Source organism: Triplophysa rosa, linkage group LG14, assembly GCF_024868665.1.
Source record: "Triplophysa rosa linkage group LG14, Trosa_1v2, whole genome shotgun sequence".
NCBI classification, from domain to species: domain Eukaryota; kingdom Metazoa; phylum Chordata; class Actinopteri; order Cypriniformes; family Nemacheilidae; genus Triplophysa; species Triplophysa rosa.
Window position 1 is genome coordinate 18,858,326 of NC_079903.1, and position 22,954 is coordinate 18,881,279.

At 35.8% G+C, this 22,954-nt stretch overlaps 1 protein-coding gene across 1 annotated transcript; it reads right to left on the minus strand.

Moving 5' to 3' along the window:
• Positions 1-305: 305 nt before the first annotated feature.
• On the minus strand, positions 306-22,954 carry pcp4b (Purkinje cell protein 4b). Its single transcript, XM_057351582.1, has 3 exons — positions 22,840-22,954; positions 5,225-5,276; positions 306-1,084 (listed from the first exon to the last, which is right to left on the minus strand). The coding sequence occupies exons 1-3, from the start codon at positions 22,846-22,848 to the stop codon at positions 957-959; spliced, it is 189 nt and encodes a 62-aa protein (XP_057207565.1). The 5' UTR covers positions 22,849-22,954; the 3' UTR covers positions 306-956.

The window sequence follows — 22,954 nt, forward strand, 5'->3', positions numbered from 1 at the left end:
ACATTAGTCTCATTAGTCTATGTATATGTTGTATTGTACTGTCTTTCTCATCCTCTTTCAGAGGCAGGAACAATTACATTTTACTATGGAATGGTGGTGTGTGTGGTTTTGAAAAGAACCCAGCTTCTTCGGTGCGGGTGTAATTGTGGAGATATTTGCAACGAAAGCAGGTGTTTGTGTACCTTATATTTGTGCTGTCCACTTAAATTCAGATAGATGTTATTAATCAACTATTAGACAAAATAAAGCCACTTTAAGATCTGAGATTAGTGAGATAAGGAAACAAACACAACGTTCAATTCCAGAGATTCAAGGATATTTATTAACAGTTTCCCTGTTGAATGAGAAATGAATGACTGGCTAAACTTAAGGAAACAAATACTGCAGCACACCAGATAATCAAATGCTTCAAGTCTTTTCACTCAACATGAATTCAACCAAGACATTCAACAATAGAAATAGAAATTTGGGAGATGAACTGGGAATTATTCAACAACATGAGATTCAAAAGACAAGCTGTGTTCAGAACTCCACTGGGATCACAGCAGCATTTCTTTAGCTGAAACAAAAATCCATGTCCATATTTGTAATGCACAGTTTTTACTCTACAGTGTCTAACTAGAATCAACTTTGTCAGGAAAGGGCAGACCTGAAATTGAAACACCTGCTTTACACTTCAGGTCTTTGAGGTAAAAGTACGACAGACACTCATGCATCAGCAGATATACTTGGCTATAGTAAAGAATAAATCTTGAGTCAAAATAAAATACAAATCTATTTATCTATTCCACAGTTACAGCAGTAAAATAATTAGTTATTTTATGGAATTACACATACTGTATTAATGACTGACAGGTTGCAACCTTGAGTCCATGTAGAATGGATTCTATTACATGCGACATCAAGCAATGCCATACTGCTGTGGCCATACGGACAGAGCAGTCCGCGGTCCACTACTATTTGTCATCGGTTTTCTTCTTCTGGAACTTCCTGAACTGCGATTGAATGGCGACAGCTGCCTTCTCCGTTTCAGGGGCTTCCATGTCAATGTCAAAGTCCTCGGGGACGTCCTTCTTCGACGCATCTGGTGAAAAATAGGAGATTGGATGAGACCAATACTTTGAGCACTTGGATGGTTAATTCGTTCCAAAATGAACATTTTATCGTTTTTTATTCTTCGGAATCGCAGAATCCAGACAAGTTGCTGCATAACGAGGAATGGTACAGAATCTGGAAAATGTATTAGGCCTACTTCTTAACCAAAACGTAGCGCTGAACAGCTAACAAAATGCAAATTGTGCTATGAATAACGTAAAAATTATTCAGATGCGGTCTAAATAATCTGGTTGTTTTGCACGTATTAAGTAGTTCGGTTGCGTTTACTGCACACGTAATGCTCGTGTGGAGCGTTAACTGCACTGAAGCTACTGTCAAACACCCTTTGCGGCGACCCGTCAAAATGGTTAACTTGAATAAGTTATAACACACCCACATTTTACCACAGAATCCCCCTTGAATTTTTTTATAAATCGACCACCGAGTGTATAACTTACTTTAGTAAATGGAGGTTAATGTGCTAGTAAAATTATAAAAACAGTACTTTATTAAGAGTACCTAAGTACAAAATTTATTAAGTACTTAAATTTAAGTAGACCTGAAAACAAAAGAAAAAAGAAAATGTAGTGGTAAGATGGTTTATTAACATAGTTAAGTACATTATACTCTATTTTTACAGATTTGTTTCCCTGTATGGTTCAGTGTCCACTGTAGGTTTTTAAATATAGATTATAAGTGAATACTATACTGCCCTACAAAGGCAAAGCGCAGTAACTACACATTTACTCAAAATTGAGTTAAGGCTTGAAATGGGCTTTGTGTTGTGACACCTGCTTTGTCTTGTGACAAAGTCTCCTTGTTCAATCTTGTACCATTTCAGAGAAACAAGTGCGTCGAAATTGCAGTAACTACTAAATTAATTACTCGAGTAAAACTTTAAAGGGATTTTTTTGCATAGTTACTGCACTTTGTCTTTGGAGGGCAGTATAGTTTACTTAAGTATTTTTTCATGTGGGCAAATATATTAATTACTATTGTACAGTAAAAGATGGAAAACACAGAATCCAGAAAAATTTAAATGAAAAACGGAATTTGGGAAAAAATTAAACTGAATTTGGAAAAAATTAAACGGATTTCATAGGGCCCTACATAAGCAACGGTTTAAACAACTATATTGTGAAACAGCTAAAAAGCAATAGCTCACCAAAGAATGAAAATTCTTTCTGAGAATTACCCCAGTCGTTCCACAACCATAAGACCTTTATTCATCTTCGGCACGCAAATTAAGATCTTGGACCTCATCAAAGCTATCTTAATCACAAAACTGCGCGTGCGCAATTTTTTCTGGCCACAACACAGTAATGAATAGACAGCCTATGTCATATTCAGAGAGGCTAAAAAGAAAGATGTACGGCCAGTAACATCCAGGAAAAATTTCTCATTTTCATGAGCTCAAATTGATTTCTTTAAAATGTTAAAGTGAAAGTACTTTTGTGACCATGCATTAAATATTATTTTGGTTGGTTTAGTAATAGCTGGCTTACCCATGCTGTGTTCCTTATGACCAAAAAAGTGCCATCTGTAATAAGACTGTGTCTGTTTCTTCTAAGATTCTAGCTTTAGTCAGAGATGCGTTTTTACCTTGCTCAATAAGCATTGTACCCGGCTCTCTCCAGGGCATCAGAAGAATGAAAAGCTCACAGTCTGTTAAGTCTAATTTAAGATATGTTGGTTCGGGTCTATTTAGTTGCCTTTTCATAAATGTGTGCAGCTAAAACGCTGGGGACCATGTTCATTATTTCAAACGCTTTCATTTTTTTCACTTTCTTCTTCAGCTTTTTTCATGCACAGGCACACATTTTAAAGTGCTTACCAGACTATTTTTCATTCAGTGAACACAGTATGGAACACATTTTCTTTGGAGGAGTGCTTCTGGGAATACTTAAGAGATGCTTATGTTGAGAGATTTCAGATGGGATGCTGGGCTTGGGGGGGGTTTATGCTGAAGGTTGTTTGGGGTAAATGCAACAACGTGATTATTCTCTTTTCATTTAAAATTAAGTATAGCTGTGTTTGTTTTCATAGTGGTATCAAGGGATGCACGATATATGAATTTGGGCCAATAATTCTTTAGCATTGGAAGCTGATAACCGATAAACAGTATCTAAATATTAATTAAAATTATTCTGAGACTAAAACAAAAGGCAAAAGGTGGACAACTGCTTTTATTTAAAAAACATTCACTGCAGAAAACAAGCTAACATTTCGTTCTTTTTTCCCCCAAAAAATCATGTACCAAGCCTACTTTACATTAGTTAAAGATTCTTTAACTTTTCAACTTTTCTGTTATCATTTTTATTTAATAAACTAATTATAGATGTTCTTCCAGAGCAACCCAGAAAAGTGTTCTCAATAGCCAAACACTCAATAGTCTAACAGGTGCATTCAGACAGCAGTCTGATTCAAACAATATGCTTTTGTTCCTATAATTTACACATTCATAAATATCTACATACTGTACCTACTGTACATCAACAATGTTTTGCTAATAGCAGTAAGTGAATGATCATGACAGTGCTGTACTGGGTTTTAAATGTGAGCAGCGTCAGGGGCGTAGCTACATGGTGGCCATGGGTGGCCACGGCTACACCTGAATGATGGATGGCCACCTATCTGGCCACCTCTATTGTGCGAAGCAGTTTTAAGATGTGTGTCGGAGTTTAGGGAGTGCTGCGCAGATCATTTAGCACAGTAGTTCTCAAACTGGGGGCCCCCGAGATGGAACCAGGGGGCCACAGATTTTGTGGCATTTTATGAAATATAGAAATTGATCAAACATCAGAAAAATAAGAAAAATAAGACCACCAGACAAAGAATTGATGTTTCAGCATTGTATAACCGAATATGTTTTTGTTTAAATAAAAATGTTAAATTTAAGATTATAAGTCTTTATTTGGGGGGCCGCAAAGCGATGCACTCTACACAAAGGGGGCCTTACAACAAAAAAGTTTGAGAACCACTGATTTAGCGTATGCACTGAAAGTAACGCGAGAACATTACTCTCACATAGACATATGCCCGGTTAACCGAAAATATATATCACGTGATTTATGCACAATTTGTGAATGCAGTACGGTAAATTGCTGCTGAATCCGAAAGCCAGAGGGCGCTCTCGTGCAGAAACTCCAAATATGCACTGCAGAAGAAGACCATAACACAAGTAGTTCTAGGAAATGCCAAAGGACATGTTTTTATCACTGATCCTCAAGCCTCCTCAGGTATTTTTATGATAATAAAGTATATTTATAATGATCATGTTTGACGGGTGTTGCTTTTTTAAATGCACGTTATAAGCGACTTAAACTCGCACTGCTTTTAGATCGAGCAGCATTTCCTACTGATCCCAGAGCCGTGCTTCACGGACAAGCTACGCATCAATAAAATAATCGATATTTTGCATTATCGCAGCCAGCTCGGTTTCAGCAGGATTTAGTGGTAACCGTGGTTAACCGGGCACATGTCTACTCTCGCGTTAATATGATGTCATACGCGGACGCACTGACTCAAACAGTCTGAGCGCTATAGCTGAACAGCTGCTAACCACTTCGTGACAGTGTACTGTCTGTGTACCATGGAAGTTCATCGCGAGCAGAAGGTCAGGTCAGTCTGGTTTAACTGGATTTCATTCATTAATTACATTTTCGCGAAAGTTTAAGTTGGGGAACTGTGTTTAAGTTGGGGTAAATGATAGCTAGCAAATTATTTTAAAATAATGTTAGCACATGAAAGCATTGCAAATAAATTGTTTACTTTACGTTCTTTGTGTATGTTTTTGACCAGCAAACTATGTGTAATGAAGAATTGGTGTAAATTACAGTAGAAGTTAAAGAATTTCTGTCAGTAAGGATTTTTTGGTCACCCTAATAAAATCACCGGGTCTTACCTGACCACCTCTAAAAAAAAGTTCTGGCTACGCCCCTGAGCAGCGTGCAGCTGAAGTGGTTCAACAAGACGAAATGATTCAGAATTTATCAGCTATAATCGGGACGATACTGCTAACATTAAAAATGATCATTTATCAGATGATAAATTTAATCCTGCATCCCTAGTGGAATCTTCTTACTGTATATCAATGATGTGTTTGATTGTAAGAATATGTTGTCATTACCTTGTGTCACAGAGGATTTGCTGTTGCCACCAGCCACTCCAGATCCTTGTCTCTTTAGAAAGAAAAAAAGAGAAATATGTTTATTTTTCTCACCAACATTTTTTTTTTCAAATAGAAATTTACCAGCATACTAAAAAAACACTATGGGTATATTGAGATAGCATCCTACCCTGATGCCAATACTGTTGAAGCTACGTAGGTTTATATGTTTTGTATATTTACACATGTGCCCTCACCTCTTTATCCTGAACGGCTTTAACTAGGCTACACGTTTCTCTCCTGGAAGTTTATTGGTTACCTTGTTATTTTATTTTTTATTTATGCCTATTCATTTTTCCCCCTGGTTTAAAAAGGTTAATAATTTAATAAGTTCAGAGTATACTTCAAATGTAAAACAGTATATTGTCTCCTATATGTTGTAAAGACATTCAGACACTGTATGCAATACTATTTATTTGATGTCAAAGCTCATGTCAGTGTGCTCTCTTGAATAACCCAATAAAGATCAAATAAAAAAAATACTGTTGAAGCAAGACATATGCTAATGTATGTGTACTGTAGTGTTGGAGTTCAATAAGTAAAAATCTTAATAAAGCAGCATACACTGTGGTTAAATGTCATTGTTTACACGCCATCTTGTCATTTCAAGAACATACGACTTTCTTTCTTCTGCAAAACAAAAATGTTGGTAACAGAAAATTGTTGGTCCCCATTGACTTGGTTTTGTGTCCATACAATAGAAGTCACTGGGGACCAACGGTTTTAAGTTACCGACATTTTTCGAAATTTTATATATAAATACTCACATAATAACAATAAAAATGCTACATGTCAACAATGTTTAGGCATGCGTTTGATTTTGACATTGTGGAGTGAAGTATACACCGTACCTTTTTATTAATTGTTTGCTTCTTTATAATATTTTTATATACAATACTGAGGGGGTTCCAAATGCTCGGGCTGAATTTTGGAGGTAGTGCAGCACAATCGTAGCGCCATTAGCCAAATTAGATTTTTTTTTTTTGTAGGTGTGTAATGATCAGGAGTCCTTCGAAACCTGACAGCAACACATTGACATTATGCATTTAAAGATTCAATTTTTATATTTACAATATCCGAACAATTTCTGCATTACCACAATATTATTTGTAAATTCAATAGTAGTATAATAATTTCATAATAATAGATGTATTTCATTGACAGGAGTTTTTGATGTGTGAGAAAGCACCGAGCATGCATTCCCTTGGCACATTCTCTCTTGAATTATTAACTTTCAATGAATTTCAAAGAGTGTTTGTAGTGCTTTGATGCTGAGGTGCTCAGGCAACCAACATGAAATGGCAAATTCTGCCATACAACATAGAAATGATTTTATGGAAAGCCGAAATGTGAATGTATGTGTACTATGTACACATGAATTTTATTAAATGTTGTTATTATATTATTATAATAAGATTATTATAGTTGAGTCGACTATAAATAGGATGTTTATCATAACCAGCCATTCATTGAAGTAATTTATTCACTGATTGTGAAGAAATGGATTGTAAAAATGGATTTGACCTCTTTGAGATGAATAAATACTTCAAATCATCTTCAGTTATCATCACTAGTCACTGTTATGATGTGATCCCTTCCTTTTAAAGGGATACTCCACCCAAAAATGAAAGATATTTGGAAAAAATCTACCATAGTAGAAGAAAATATTGTATCGTTTTTTCGTTCTGTTGAACACAAAATGAGATATTTTGAGGAATTTAGAAAAGCAAATGGTTTTAGGGCACCTTTGACAACCATACTGTGGTAGTCAGTGATGTCCCAGAAATGTCAGTTGCTAACATTTTTACAAATATCTTTCTTTGAGTTCAACAGAAAAAAGTAATTTATACTTTTTTTTATACCGTAATTTATCATTTGAGGGTTAGTAAATTATTTTAATTTTTGGGTGGAGTATCACTTTAATCCTAATATCAGGCACTCTTCTATCATGTATGTTTCACTGTGCAGATTGTAAAATGCTATATATTTTTTTATAATATATTTGCTATATTATATTTTAACTGCGCAGTTTTAAAGTTTAAAGGGGAGAGGTGTTTTAAATGACAAAATTAAAGATTATATTAGTAAAACCCAATTTGTGGCGTTTGCACTTTGCAAAGTACATAATAGGCTAAATACCCTGATTTGGTGGTTTATTTAGTTCAGAGGTGGGTAACGAAGTACATTTACTTGAGAACTGTACTTAAGTACACTTTTTGAGTATCTGTACTTAAGTATTACTTTTTCTGTTTACTTTTTACTGTGCTTCACTACATTTGAATGACTAATATCTCATTTTTCATGGCACAAAAAATGATTTCCTTGGCCGACTCTCCCCTCGCTCCCACGTTTGGGAGAGACTATTGTCAGTTGCTTCTAATATGACACACCTGAATCAACTCACCAGGTGTATTAATTATGGAGACATTCACAACATTTTGGGAGAAGGCTAATGAGTTCAGTTGTGTATACTTTTCCCATATCTGATTTACTTATTATAAGCAAAAGATGTAAGTACATCTTATCCGATTAATCGATTAACTGAAAAAATATTCGCCCAACTAATCGATTATCAAAATAATCGTTAGTTGCAGCCCTACAATGTTTTCGTGAGATGACATAGCTCCCCGTCTGCAGCACCAGGAGTTATCCGATCGCAAAACATACAAGGGATGATCAAAAGTCCAGACACTATGCACATGATAAACAACGTAAAACTTGCTTCACTGCTTATTAGTTGTTGTCCGTAATGTTTGCTAGTTTCCTTGTGTAGTGATAATGGCAGAGATCTCGTTCTTTAAGCTCTCGTTCATTTTCCTTACTTTCGTTTTATTCAAACGGTTTTGTCAGTATTTTTATAGACTTCAACACTAGGAAATATTTTTTATTAAATTGTTATTAGAGTAAGTTTTTTACTACTCTAAAGTGACTTTTACTTGTGATACTGGACTGTTGTGCTTTTATTTTCATCACTTAACTTTAAACCCGTTTTCCTCCCAATTCCGTTCCTGAAAATCATAGCGCTTCAGCCGACCTCAGCCATAACTTTTGTTGCATACACAAGGTATGAGCTAAATAAAAACTGATTTGGAAAGGGCTTGAATATGGTATCAAAAACTGTAATATATAAATTTGCACCATGTGTTGGGTTTTCCCAGATCGAATCACATATGAACATAAACATTAAAACATTAAATATATAGATGAATATAAACAAAACAACGGCTTTATTGGGCATTCAGTTGTATTAAAATACAACAAGTTCCGAGACGCAAGTACAGTGTGATGACGTCACGAACATACTAATTACCACCTAACGCCACCTTGCACCATAGTAACGGGTAATAGTAGATTATGACAGATTTTTTACGAGCCTGTCAGTCAAAATGACGGACAATAAAAAAGTCTAGCACAACCTCTGGTGTGTACGTGTGAAAATGTGTGTGCATGGAGACATGGAGCCATCAACCTCCCAGGTTATGTCAAGCCCTGGTCCATTTATCTTGAGATGTTTTAAGTTTATATTTCAGTTCAGTGAAGCACTTTAAGCACCAACACTTTTTCAGTAAGTTACCTTTCTTGTAGAATTGTGCTTCAAATAAAGAACTTTATGTTGACCAGATTGTTAGTTAATCATTTACAAGTCAATTTTGCCTATATGGACAGCGATTAAAAAAAAGTGAACTGGTAAAACTGCGGTGTTAAATGCGATGCGGTCGAAAATTTGGGTGCACCTAACTTTTGTGCTGGTGCACCTAAGAAAAAAAGTTAGGCGCACCAGTGCAACCAGTGCAAAATGTTAGTCTAGAGCCCTGAGTCAGTAACAATGACAGGTGCTTGTACACGCTGTTTTGTAATAATTCATTTATTCACTTACACTTTAAGCTGTTGTTAGGTCATGAAAGGAGAAGACGCAGGGAGACTTTTTCCACTCACTGAAAGTTAAGGTTTATCCAAAATGACGCTAGTCCAATTGCTTTCTGAAGGAAAAAAATCTGTCAACGCCGCACCACTGGTTTTTGTGCGCCTGTGTATGTATGAGAGCACGCGACGAGAGGGTCTTATTGAATGACAGATGCACGCTTTCCAGAATCAGATCCAGAAACAACGCCACAAACAACGTTTTTGATTGCTGTGTTATTATAAAAAGTGCAAAAAGTTTTTCAGTTTGTTTTGAAACTATGGCAAAACATATTAGACGGTGGTGGGCCATCATAGTCTTGTTTATACACGCCCCTGGCTCCGTACCGCGAGTCTCTGCTGATCCCGCGTGGGTTTTCCTGTATGGATGAGGTGATTGAGTAATGAATCTCATTTTCTTCAGTATCTTATTTTGAAGAATATTACTTAATATGAAAATGCAGTAACCATTAATATTAACGTCTCCATTGTTGTGTATGATGGTTGGTCAATGTAGTGTTTGTCCTGCCTCTTCTTCACTGTGATTGGACGGCTGTGTCAAAAAAAGGACAGTGACGAGCTCTGCGTTTTAAAAGTTAAAAAGTAAAAAATGATAAAAGACAGGGCAAAAGAACTCGTGAAATATCATTAAGATACATAGTGCATCAAAATGCAGTATCATCAGTTTGTCTAAAATAATACCGAATGTTACATGCGGTTTTTACGCATGGTATTTACACGTGGTATGGGGCAGGTGTACATTTCTTTCGTACCAACTAACATTTTGAAAAAACGAACATTTTTATGAATCTGAAAATTTATGCTAGAATTACTTTACGAACAATTTACACAAAAATTTGTTCTGCTCGTGTTTCATGAATGAGACCCATTGTTCAAGGTAAACACATTTCTTTATGTTGGGATTTCCAGAGGATGCTGGAGCAGAAAGAGGCTCCTTCAGCACAAACACAATGTCACTGCTGAGAGAACCAATTATGTTCCTACGGTCTCCTCCACTGGTGAAAGTGGAGTAGTTTCTGTAGTATTTAATAGCTTCGAAGCAAGGTTGCTGCACTGTCTACTTCTGAAAGGAAATGAAAAAAAGCTATTACATTTACTTCTCTCTAAACAAAGATATCCAAAGCTTTCTTTTCATAATAGAAGAAACCACGTTCAGTTTAGCCAAACCCTCTTGGCTACATATTTACACAAATATTCATCATAAATGTAAATAGGGATGCAGGGATTGCAGGGATTTTTGAGAGGTTAGGATGATTCCATGTGCTGAACGACAGCACAGATTAGGTCTTTCTCACACAAACATTTCAGTGTGACTTCAAAGTACTTGGAATACTTGAGACATTTGGGCTTCATTTTGGAGTTTGGCAGAACAAATCACTGTTAATTTTTTTGTGTATGAGAGAACAGCTCATAATATTTCATTTTGCGTTACATATACATAACTATGTCTTCCGAGGTGTATAAAGACCTTACATAATGAAGCGTTATGTTTTTATTACCTTAGAATGAGCTATTTCTATCTTCATACACCGCGGGTCCCCTTGCATGCAATTGGCCATGTTGTTTCTACAGTAGCCCTAAATGGACAAACTGCTCTACAGAGCGTGTTTCATAAATATGTTATCTCCTTCGGCAAAGAAGCGAAAACGCAATGACATATTAGTTCTGTTTCAGCCACCGTAGTGCTTTGAAAGGCAGGGGTGGAGTGAGCCGTTGGTTGCAATTTCTTAACCTCACCACTAGATGCCGCTAAAACCTCCACATTGCTCCTTTAACTAAGTTAATTTTCGGTCTAAATATAAGAGCACTTCTTTCCTTGTGGCTGGTGGTGCGTTGCAGCTGTTTTGTGATTATAATCCAAGAATCACTTCCCCAGATCGACTGCTTGCTTACAGCTAGGGATGTAACGATTCACCATGAGCCGGTTGAAAATCGATTATAATATGTGACGATTCAAGTCGGTTGAGACGTTATAAAAACCGCAGTACATGTTTTGAACAGCAGGGGCCGCTGTTTTTCTGCAAACTTTGTAAACGTGGATATGCTGATATTTCTTAAAAAGGTAAAAGTTAGGAAAAGCACAGACAAAGTCTTAGTTTGTTTATATTAAAGAGACTTTTGTATTATTCATTTTATTTTATTTGGAATTTGTTTTAAAACTGCAATTTAGTTTTGTTATTTGACATAAAATATATTTTTATTTGACAAAGAATTGTGCAGCATTATAGAAATAGTTGTTCACTTTAAATTTTCCTCAACTCATTCTGTAAAAAAATCGTTGATCAGAATTGTGAATCGCATCGCATTGCGAGCTGAGGGAATCGTTACATCCCTAGTCACAGCAATGGAAAACAGGCAGATTTTCCTGCCATTTATATAAAATGTTTGACATTGATGCCTAATAACCTCTCTTGAAAAGCTGGCTTGGCACATTGTGTAAATTAGGGCTGCAGCTAGGGCTGTGCCGATAAACGATATCATATCGAATCGCGATAGAATGTATTTCAAAAACGATGATAAGCTATTGGCATTTTGACTCGATATGGATTAATATTACAGTCTAACAGAACGCAGAATAAACGCAACAACAGTCAGTCAGCGTGCAGCTTTTATCATGCGCGTCAAAGTACAAAGTCCATTTCATACTGCACTTGGCAAAGAAAACTCAACACGAGGAGGAAAACATGACCGGAAGCGGAAACAAAAGTGAAACTAACCTCGAGTTGTCATCACGCGGTTTATCAAGGCTCTTACTTTTTTTCGCAATCGCCGGTTAAACAAAACAAACTTGATGCGCAATTGCAAGTGAGTTACTTCGAAACTCAAGCATAAACGTTTTTATATCCATCGTTAACATATCTGCTAACATGAGCTGGTGCTTATGAAACAAACGAGCGCTGCCCTGTACAGATTAGAGATGTAATGAAGTGAGTTTGTGTGCACATTAAAATATTGAACCTTGTATGTAAGATGCCTGCATGATTAAAGAAATGTACTACAGTTTATGTGAGATGTCTTTTTGAAAGACTAAGGTTCACTAGAATGCATTAAATGAATCCCACTACTCGAGCAAGACTTTATTGCAGCGTTATGTATGTGCGCAGGTGCTGAGCCAATAGCGTTCGAATGTACGCAGTAACGGAGCCCTTTCATTGGTTGAATGTACTGAATGAACACTCCCTTTACTTAACGAGTCAATTGAGTCAAAATGAGACTGAATGAACTGCTACATGTTGTTTATGGCCTTATATCCTCTGTGTTGCAACAGTGCATTAATCTAATTGAATTTTAACTGGTTAAAGGTTAACTTTTGTTAATAAACTATTTAAATAGATTCTTTTAATACAGTTTTTTAATTAAATATATATCGAAATAAATATCGTTATCGATCAATATAGAAAAAAACTATCGAGTTTACTTTTTTGCCATATCGCCCAGCCCTAGCTGCAGCTATCGATTATTTTAGTACTGATTTTTCCATCGATTAATCGGGTATTCGGATAATAAATATTTTTTCTTTATTGAAGAGCAATACTAAATACACAGGAGAAAATAAGACAGGTCTCTTAAAATGAACAACTAATTTGTTTCCATTTTAGAAAAAATAAAAATGTTATTTCTGAAATTGCACACATTAATATCTGTGAAAAGTTAACCCATTTAATACATTACATTGCCATATTACAGTACATTCAAAATGAAATATAATACAAATGTATAAATAAGAAACATTAATAAAAATAGAAAGAATAATTTCAAAGGTAAACAACTAACTTCAGCTTATGCATGATGCATTTAGTTTATCTAAATTCGTTTTAGTTTCTTTTTCTTTTTTACTATTAAATAGTAATATATTTGTCCACAGTAAATACCGAGTTAACCGGACTTTTATTTTGGCAGGTTGTCAGAAGACGCTTATTTTTTAGTATGTCTGTCTCTACACTCAAACAATAAAATGTTCGTGAAATGAACTCTTAGAGCAATTTATAGTGATACACATATGAAAATGACTTGACATGCGGTATCACATAGTGCTAGACTATCCACAAAAATAAAAAACTTTGCCTATTAAGGTGCACAACAGCAATATAATCATATTACACAATTCAACTTATCAGCATCAAAAATGGTTAATGTATTTACCATTAAATGTATTTAGTGCCACAGTTCGCTACCGGTGTACATGCAAAGCTCATATGTCTATTTCATCATTCTGTTAAAATTTAAATATGATGGGTTGAATGAATAAATGATCCCCCACAGCCATTTGTTGTGCTATTTTAGGAGCTTTTGACCTGCACAGTCTGCCGAACTTCTGCATGGTTTTCATTGTGAATTAAGAGTTTGAGGAAGAAACGTGGAATTAGACCATGCGTCATCTAAACTGAAATACAGATTTATTCAGACAAGTTCTCTTTTGTCCAATCTGGAATTTGGATGACAACTGGAGGGGATGGTAAATACAAAATCTGTTTTTGTAAATAAACGGTCTCCAAATATAATCCAACTATGCAAGATTGTTGGTTAAACAGCCGTCATAGGACTGTGATCCTTAATTCCTCATACGTCATGTGTGGAAGAAACGTTTTGAGACTTAAAGTCCCAGTGAAAAAAAAAATTAAAATGCCTATTTTTTATGTATCATTGAAGCGTTTATTGTAAATAGTTTATCAATGTGGGTCATTCTCGTTTTAAAAATCTTGTGGCCTCATAATCTAGCCATCTTTAATGACGTATGTTAGACGGCTTGGGCGGAGCATCTGTTAACTCCTCCCCTTCAACTGTCAGTCTGCTGCCAGTTCCATTTCAAAATGCAACGGCTGTTTTTATACATCCAATCAAATCGCAGAGAAAGACATAATCCACGCCCACTATTTATCTCATTCAAAATCCATTTCACTTGGAAATGCATCAAAATACGGAAGTAAAAACGATCGCAACTTCCGGTTCACGGGGACTTCCGGTTCAGTGTGTACCAGGCTTTAGCCAGAAAAACAGATCACTAATAGGTTTTGGGTAAATTTTGTAAAATTTTCGAAGCAATTAAAATAGTCCACTGAGCTCTTTTGTGCATTAAATACTCTGTAAGCAAAGTACTGATGAGATCTCATTAATAACTGTTATTTCTTCTAGAAATCAACGAGATTAAATGTAAAGCAAAAGAGATCTCAACGTCACTAACTGAGCTCAGATTATGTCAAAACTCGTATTATCGACCCTTTCAATAAGAACTCAAACATTTCTCATTAAATTTACGCAAAACCAATTCAGTTTACATCTAACTATTCATGTTTTTTTTTTCTGTAATTGTCGCATTTGTATCTATAGACCCTTTTTGCGCCGACGTCACTCTTACGTCACGGCATTAGCTGGAGGCAAAACAAAGGGAAAACTGGAGGCAGCCAATACAAACCAGCACAGATTCGGCTACATAAGGAGTTTAAAATGTCATCTTGTTGTTTTTTTTAGGGCCACAATCGACAGAATACAGTCTCCAATTTGATATTTTAACACATACCTGCTGCCATTGCTAAACAAAAACACTGACGACAGCTGTAGTTAAACACAATAAAACGAGCAGTCTGAACAGATACGATCATCAAAAATGCTCGCGTTTCACTTCATAACACTTAAGATTCACTTAAGCCCAAATCAGAAACTGGGGAACAAGGTTATTTTTCACTTAGCGTTAACTTTTGAAAGCATATAGGGTATGCTAGCTAATTTTGTTAGTTATACAACTAGCAGTCAACTATCGGCTAGAAACTAAACAAAGGAAACTGTTTGTCATCTCTTTTTCTTTAGTTGTCACAAGTGCATTAGTATAAAGGGAGAGGGAACAGTGAGAAGGCTCATGTTATGTGTCAGATTTGTGTTCAAGTAAATGCATTTGCTAACGTTTGCCACTGTTAGTACACGCAGGCATCTATAGATAGGGTTGGGAATCGAAAATCAATTCCAATTTGCAATCGGAATCAAAAGGAATAGGAATCGGATACTTGAGATTAAAATTTGAATTCCTCTTATCAATTCCTGTGTGCATATTTTTAGAAAAGTACACACGTTGCGTGATCTGCTGATATCTCAATAAAGCTTTTTCAAAAACAGTTGCGGTCCTATACAGTGAGTGACCTTACATGTTAAAATTTAATCTGATTTTTTTTAGTTATTGTCATAAAGCAAGCAAACAAAACGTGCTACCTAGCATTAGTAATTTGGTCAGGGGGATGTTTCTGCCTCCACCTAAGCTCCGCCCACAAAAATGTGTCACAATGTTTACTAACGGTAAAGGCGTCTATTTCTCCTAAGAAATTTTATGAGACTAAGTTGATGAAACACAACTGAGAACTCCAGGAGATGACTCCTGAGCTAATCAAACTAAAAATATTCCTCAGGGAATCGAGCGGTGTTAAAGATGAATGAGGTTGTTTGACACACATCACCTCCTCCAGGTGGGGTGAACTATGTGCAGGTGTGAGCAGTTTCTGAAAAACAAGGGGATGTTTTACGTCCTCAATGCGTCTCCTGCTGTCACAAGATACCCCTTCTCACATTACTGAAACTTCTCCTAGTCTCTTGAGTTTAAGCAGTATCATATCTCTTTGATTTAGTCAGTTGTGAAATTAAGTGCTTTTTCATTTTATTAAACTTTGCTGTAGGTCACTTTTTAATTAACAATGATAACAGAATGTTCAAGTCCTCTCATCTAGAGGTTGATGGCCAAGGGAGAACCTATTATATACCAGCAGTGCCCTATGAAGACATGTCCCGTAATGTGATTCTCATTCATGTTAATAACTCAGAGGATGGATTAGAGGATGTAGTATTTGTCGGCTCGTTGGAATGCTTGATTCTGATTGGCCAGTCGCGACATTTGCAGGTTCGTTATTCCCAGATAACAACCTCTCAAAACGAGTTTTTTTGACAAATTTAATATAAATTTATTTTAGTTATTAAGTTTTTTAATAACATATATGACCTTATATTTACAAATGATTAAACCAAATTTCCTGTTCGTGACATTTGAATGTTGTTTCTTACCTTAAAACCTGAAAGTAAACGTCTTTTCCACACGGAAGGTCTGCGTTCGGAAAAAATTATCTAATAAAATATTTCAAATTCACAATTCATGTCCAGTTTTTTTCTCATGTGGCAAGTAGCTGTATAATAAGTGGGATAATGTACAAGCAGCCGGCTGTTATCGCCTTCTGTCGGGGCTTATTGCTGTGATAACAACCGGCTGCCTGTGCATTATCCCTTACTTAACACAATGTTGCTGCAGTACCATGGCAAACATTTTAGCTACATGTCATAAGAATGAAAATCGTAATGAGAGTGAGACTGCAAAATAATTTAATAAGTCTGATCATTCTGTTTTGTCATCATTTTGTAAACATACAGTAAGCAAGTAACCTACGTATTTCCAGTTCTCAAAATCATCCAGATTCGTTTTTATTCTTATTATTTGATTGAATTTTGACAGGGTATTATATTGGTTCAGTGCCCTTGGTGCAAAATAAAACTCTGGAGGAAATGCTCAATTCAATTTTTAGGTTTATATTAATTATTGTACAAAATGCCGGCTGAAGCTATTCTTATAAATGTAATTGTTCAATTGACTAAATGGCCTTCTATCACCTCTCGATTCCTTCCCTCACTATCAAGGGGCCTAATAAAGTTGTCAGTATGTTTTATAGATTTAATTTGCAGATTTACATTCCATCTGCATGGTGCTTTACAAGTGACAGGGAATCGTATAAACCTAACACAGAGATCTGATTGATATTGCTTCAGTAATCAAGCCAAAACTAACACATTACAGAGAGAATTTATTCTCATAATAACACTTAAACCATTGCCTACAATACACTTTGTAAACCGTGTGTGAGTTTGATTCATGATCCTTTTACAGAATGTAAATATTTAAAATATCCATAACTTTATTGATGTATACTTCCTGTCATTGTGCTGTAATATCACACAAGCAAATATGAATGAATCAGATATGTAAACAATTTATCTTTTGGTACTATAAAATCTTTTCCTTCAGCATTATTTTTTGGACAATATTCAATGGCAACTGTGAAAGTGGAAAAACAGGATTTAAAGCTAAACAGTAGCTAGAATGTTTAGCATATATTAAGATTTAGAATATGTGGCTGGCTCTTAATGTGTCTAAGGAATTTTAAGTTCGATTGCCATTTTATAAAAGCTTAAAGAAGCACAAAGTTCATATAATCCAGCTTTTGATTACAAAACCATTAACTTTTTGCTCTTTAATATTCTGGTGTGTTGATGCCTTTGGCCAAACAAAAAAATCAGTGGCTTCCTCTGGCAGTTTGGCTGCTTCATTTGCAAATGTTCAAAGAAAGGTTCACGTTTTAGAGATTACAGAAATTCCACGTCAATTGGAAATAAATATATTTTCTAGAATATCATTTACATTTTATGTATATTATAACAACATTTTTAAATAAAAAATTTGTTTTTACCTAAACAAATATAAAATATAATTTATATAAAAAATTAATAAATAAATAAAAAATATAAAAATAAATGTATGTAAAAAGTATTTTTTATTTGTTTAACATATTTTGAAGATATTTTGAATTGAATATATTTTTCTGAAATATATATATATGAAAATTAGCTAACATATATTCAAAATACTTTACATAAAAAAACAAATGTATTAGGCAAATTTTTTGTAATAGAGGGTATGCACGTGACCTCACTTTCCCACGTGAACACGCCAAAACACGCTCCCTTGAGTGGCAAAACACTCGGCAAAATGGCTGCTTACAACATCAGGAAACACAATTCCGCGCAACATATCAGTGTCCAAGGACACCTGTGGCCAGTTGCATAAACTGCTTAGTCTTAGAAGTTAGTCACCTATTTTTTGATTCTTTAAATCAGTTATATAAAAAGGTAGATTGGGCTCATTGAAATATGAAAAGTAAGACTGATTAGCCCTAACTAATTTTTAGTGAGACTAGTTGTTAAGACGCAGTCATTTTGCTGCGTGTTTTACCACTCAAGGGAATGTATTGATGCTCAAGGGGGTGTGTCCCGGCGTGTGGGAAAGTAATGTCAATGCATACCCTCTATAATAAAGATAAAACACAAATATTTTAGGAGTTTGTTAAAACCTTGTTTAAAACGATAATTTATTAGCAAATAACAAACTGAAAAAACGAAATAATCTTTATTGACGTTTTCATGCCCATATTTCAGCCGGCACAATTAACGTTTCTCTGAAGTGAGAAATTACTTGAGCGTAAAATTCAACCATTAAAACTTATTGGGCATCTGAATAAAAAATAATAAAGTGTTTTTCTGCATTTGTTAGAAAATTCATGGATAATTATATTTTAGCATTTGAAGTACAGTCCTACTGTCGCTAAAGATCTTACACATGCTGGTGGACTAACCATTACGGAAACACACACAAAAAAATATTTTGATAATCACCAATGCTGTTAATTTAGAGCAGCTGTGACACAAACTTTACATTAATTGCTGGTCTAATAAATGGGTTAGCACTTCTTTGAAGAATGTTGCTTTAATGTCACAGACTAATTGTAATCAGAATGAGCCTATTAATTTATCAAAGCTGCAGGAGCACAGAGAGAGTCGGTGGAAAATCGAGGAGCTCATGGCATAAGATGTCTGATCAGTTTTCTGTCAGTCTGTCCTAGCGTGTTTTGAAGAAATGTTTGAGGCCCTGCAAGTATCAAAGTAACTCAATGTGAGAGAAATGATGCGTTAAGAGGTCAGAGATGAATTAGGGGATCGGGTCATTTGGAAATGAGTAATGTGGCATTTTTTGAAGAGTTGTCAAAATCAGATTAAATGTGCTATGCTGCTCTTGATCTATCTATATTTCTGCATCCAACTGCTGCTTCAGCACTAAAATGTTCTAGCCAATATAAGATGAGTATACCGCATAAGCATAAAGAAGATACAGTACATCTGCTTATCTGAGTATTTTGGAAACTTATTGGCCATTATGAGGATGAATTAAACAAATAATCTTGTTTTAGGCAACTTGTTTCTTTATAAGTATAGAGACATCGTGGTTAAAATCAGAGAGCTGTTTTAATAGAATTAAACTTCTGCTCACATTTTCCACAAGAAAAGACAGAATGAAAGCTAATGAGAGGAAGCTGGGAAGATGTGGCATATGGTGTTTGATCACAGAGATTGCCGTAATTGGTCTTTTTCTTTAGATATTAAACGCTCTAATACTTTGAAGCGCTGCATGCATGGTAATGACCCGACTGCCTGAAAGGACCTGAGTTTATGCTAATTTCCTCTCTCATAATTAACATCTCGCTCCATATTACTGTACAACTAATCAACATTTTTAAAGCTCTGCACGTCACAAGTGAGAACGGCAGGAAAGCACACTTGCCAGGTTTTTGTCAGCAATTGTCGCTTGCAAAATCACAATCACAAGATTGCTTTTGAGGTTATAGCGCGACCACTAGAAAACAATTTGATGACAAAAGATAATAGAGATTATGCAGTGCAGTCCAGTGAATGGTTCATAAATTGCTGTTCTGCACTGTCAACAAACATGACATAAAAGAAAATACTGAACATAAAAAAATTACAGACAAAACTTAATCTTGAATGTGTACACAGTACACACCGAATTAAAACTCTCATTTATGAACTATACTATATAAAATGCAAACAAGGGAAGGGCCTTGTAGATGAATAAAGAGTCATCTCCTGTCAGTGGCTGTACCCAAACAACACAGAATTCAGCCCTATGACAAATGAACTACAGAATGATCTGTTTCAATGATCAAAATTGTTTATGTCCACCGTATCGTTTGTGTTTTATAATAATTATGTGCTGAGGAGATTCAGAAATCAGCTGTGAATTAGTGTTGTGCTATCCACATTTACCTGTATTGCTTTACTAAGCTTAAAGCCGCTCACAGGCTGTTAGTTTAACAGAGCAAAAAGTTTAGCTGACACAAAATCAGACATATACGGGGCGGTTTCCCGGACAGGGATTATCTTAAACCAGGACCAGACCTCAGTTAAATTAGGATATTTAAATTGTTTTTAAAAACATACTTTACAAAAAACATCACTGGCGTGCTCGGCTTCGCGTCGTGCCACAACACCCTAAGCTGTTATGAAATGCACTGTAACCCACTGCTCTTGTGGCGTATTGCTTTATCAAGACACCTCTAGCATTTAAATTAGTCTGGGACTAGATTTAAGCCCTGTCCGGGGAAACCGCCCCATTATGTTTAAATGGGTCATATGACACGGCTAAAAAGAATATTATCATTTGTTTTAGATGTAATTCAATGTATATACACGATTTAAGGTTAAAAAACGCTGTGTTTTCCACATACCGGGCATGTTTGTATCTCCTCTTTGCCCCGCCTCTCTGAAATGCGCAGATTTTTTACAAAGCTCATCCCTCTGAAAAGCGAGGTGTGCTATGATTGGCAAGTTAACCAGTGTGTAGTGATTGGTCGAATACTGCAAGCGTGTGACGGAAATGTAACGCCTCTTACCATATTTGAAACATCAGGTTCCAAAGCGATTGTACTGACAGGTACGCCCACCTTACTTGTGTATACATTTGGGCGGTCTTAGTCAAATCATATCACGAACTGACATGGATTTGTGGGGGTGTGGTTACACGAGGCGTTTCAGGCAGGTCTGGGTGAGCATTCGCTTTTAAATAGAATGCCTCTTTTGTTCCTACACTTTTATTTTTGCTATTTTACGTGTCTAATACATGCATGGGCAACTTATAACACACCAAAGACACAGAAAAACACGTATTCGCGCCATATGACCCCTTTAATATATTATGTAGCCTAATAGTTTTTGATGTCTAATAGTTTTGCCTCCGTCAAATGTTGTGCCGCCTCAGACTCTCGCCAAAATTATGTCGGCTGTCTTCACAAGAAATGCAGTGTGCATTTAACAGACTGTCATTTGTAACTGCAGTTGCGGCATTACGCCACAGTTGAGGCGCTGTTTCGTTATCAGCACACCGAGGTGCTAAAAAGAGTTGCAGATCAAGAGCTAGCTGTGTTTGTTTTGCATCCAAGGCTGCGTCCGAAATCGCCTACTTCCATACTATAAAGTAGGCGAAAATGAGTATGAGTCATGAATAGTATGTCCGAAACCTCAGTATGCAAAAAACAGTAGGCGGGAAATACCCGGATGGTCTACTACTTCCACCGAGATTCGTGAGTGTGGATCGGATGGACACTTCTCTATCCCATGATGCCACGGGAGCTGAGCAACGATCAAATTTCAAAAGTAAATCAAATAAATATAGCGGAAAACTTTAAGGCAGATGTCCGTTTTTAATGTAAGTGCCAATAAATTAATTGCTCATGACTAAATTATGTTTTTATCAACTCTCAAGTGTAGGTTGTTGTTAATACGTCATAGGTCAAAGAGCATACGGGTCACATGACCATAAAACATGGTGGACGCAGTATGTCCGAAATGTATTCATACTACTCCCACTCATACTATATAGAAATACTGTTTTGACGGCCGATAGGTAGGTACTTATTCAAATTCAGTACGTAGTGTCACAGTATGCGATTTCGGACGCAGCCCAAGTACGTTTAATTTCTTGAAATTTCTTAAATTAACATGACGTCCATCATTGTAATGTCTTTAGCTGTGCTGTTGGATTGTTGAATCAGCGTATACTGTACACAGCGAGTTAATTCAGTTGGCTATTGTGGGCTGAAAAGTTAGTTGAAAATGATTGAAAAGCTTTATTTTATTAAAACATATATTTCTGTTTAGTTGAATAAAACTGAATATTTTTAATAGTTTTATATAACTTATTGTCATTTTCATCTAATTTTATTATAACTTTTAATGTGTAAGTCACTTTGGTTAAGCCACTTAAAGGTACAATAGTACAAGTCAGATCAGGATGGCACCACCTCCTCCTCATTTTGAGCCAGGAAAACCCTGATTTAGGCTACTGAATCTTATGGCAATAGCCTATCTAAATACCATCAGCTTTAGGATAACAAACTATTCAGCACAGTTAATAGAGATGTTTATTTTTCTTGATGACAAACTACTTTAATACTTTATTTATACTTATTTTAAGTCCTGAAAAAAGTTAAATATTACCTTATTTTGTTTGAATATGTTATCCTTTCCGGTCCAATAACATTTCATGCATGCCTCCATTATGACATCTATAAACTGATTTTGGCGATTTCATAGATTACTTTGGAAGACGCTTTTATGAAACACAACTTACTATGCATTTAATATATAAATTCCTGTCAGTACTCTTCGCTGTGGTAACGTACTCGAACCCACAACATTTGTGTTAATCCAGAACTACTGAGCTTTAGTTCATGCTAGAGGATATTAGCTGTTTTTCTCTGAGGTACCCTTCAATACACAGGTAACTCAACAAATTCGTCAAACTGTTAAAATTTTTTATAATACTGTACACGAGCTTTCCGTGTGTCCTTCTTCATCTGAATGAAAAGCGCGCCAAACGACTTCACTTAATACACAATGTGTTGGTTCATTCGAGTAAACAGAGAAACACGACACAGTCTGAAGTCAGAAGTAAAGACTGAATGAATGTCTTTATATTTCCAACGTAAAAGCGCAGTACTCACCTCACTCATGGCTCAGTGATGTCTCACGGGTTTCTCTCAGTGCTGTAGTGAGTTAACGGTGGTATCCCCTCGCAGCGCGTGAGCTTTTAAAGTCTGTAGGCTGGCTCTCTTCGAC

Excerpts from the sequence above, each read along its gene's own strand:
- pcp4b (XM_057351582.1), bottom strand. Across the intron at positions 1,085-5,224 it reads CAAATCCTCTGTGACACAAG|ATGCGTCGAAGAAGGACGTC; the intron begins GTAATGACAACA and ends ATTTTTCACCAG.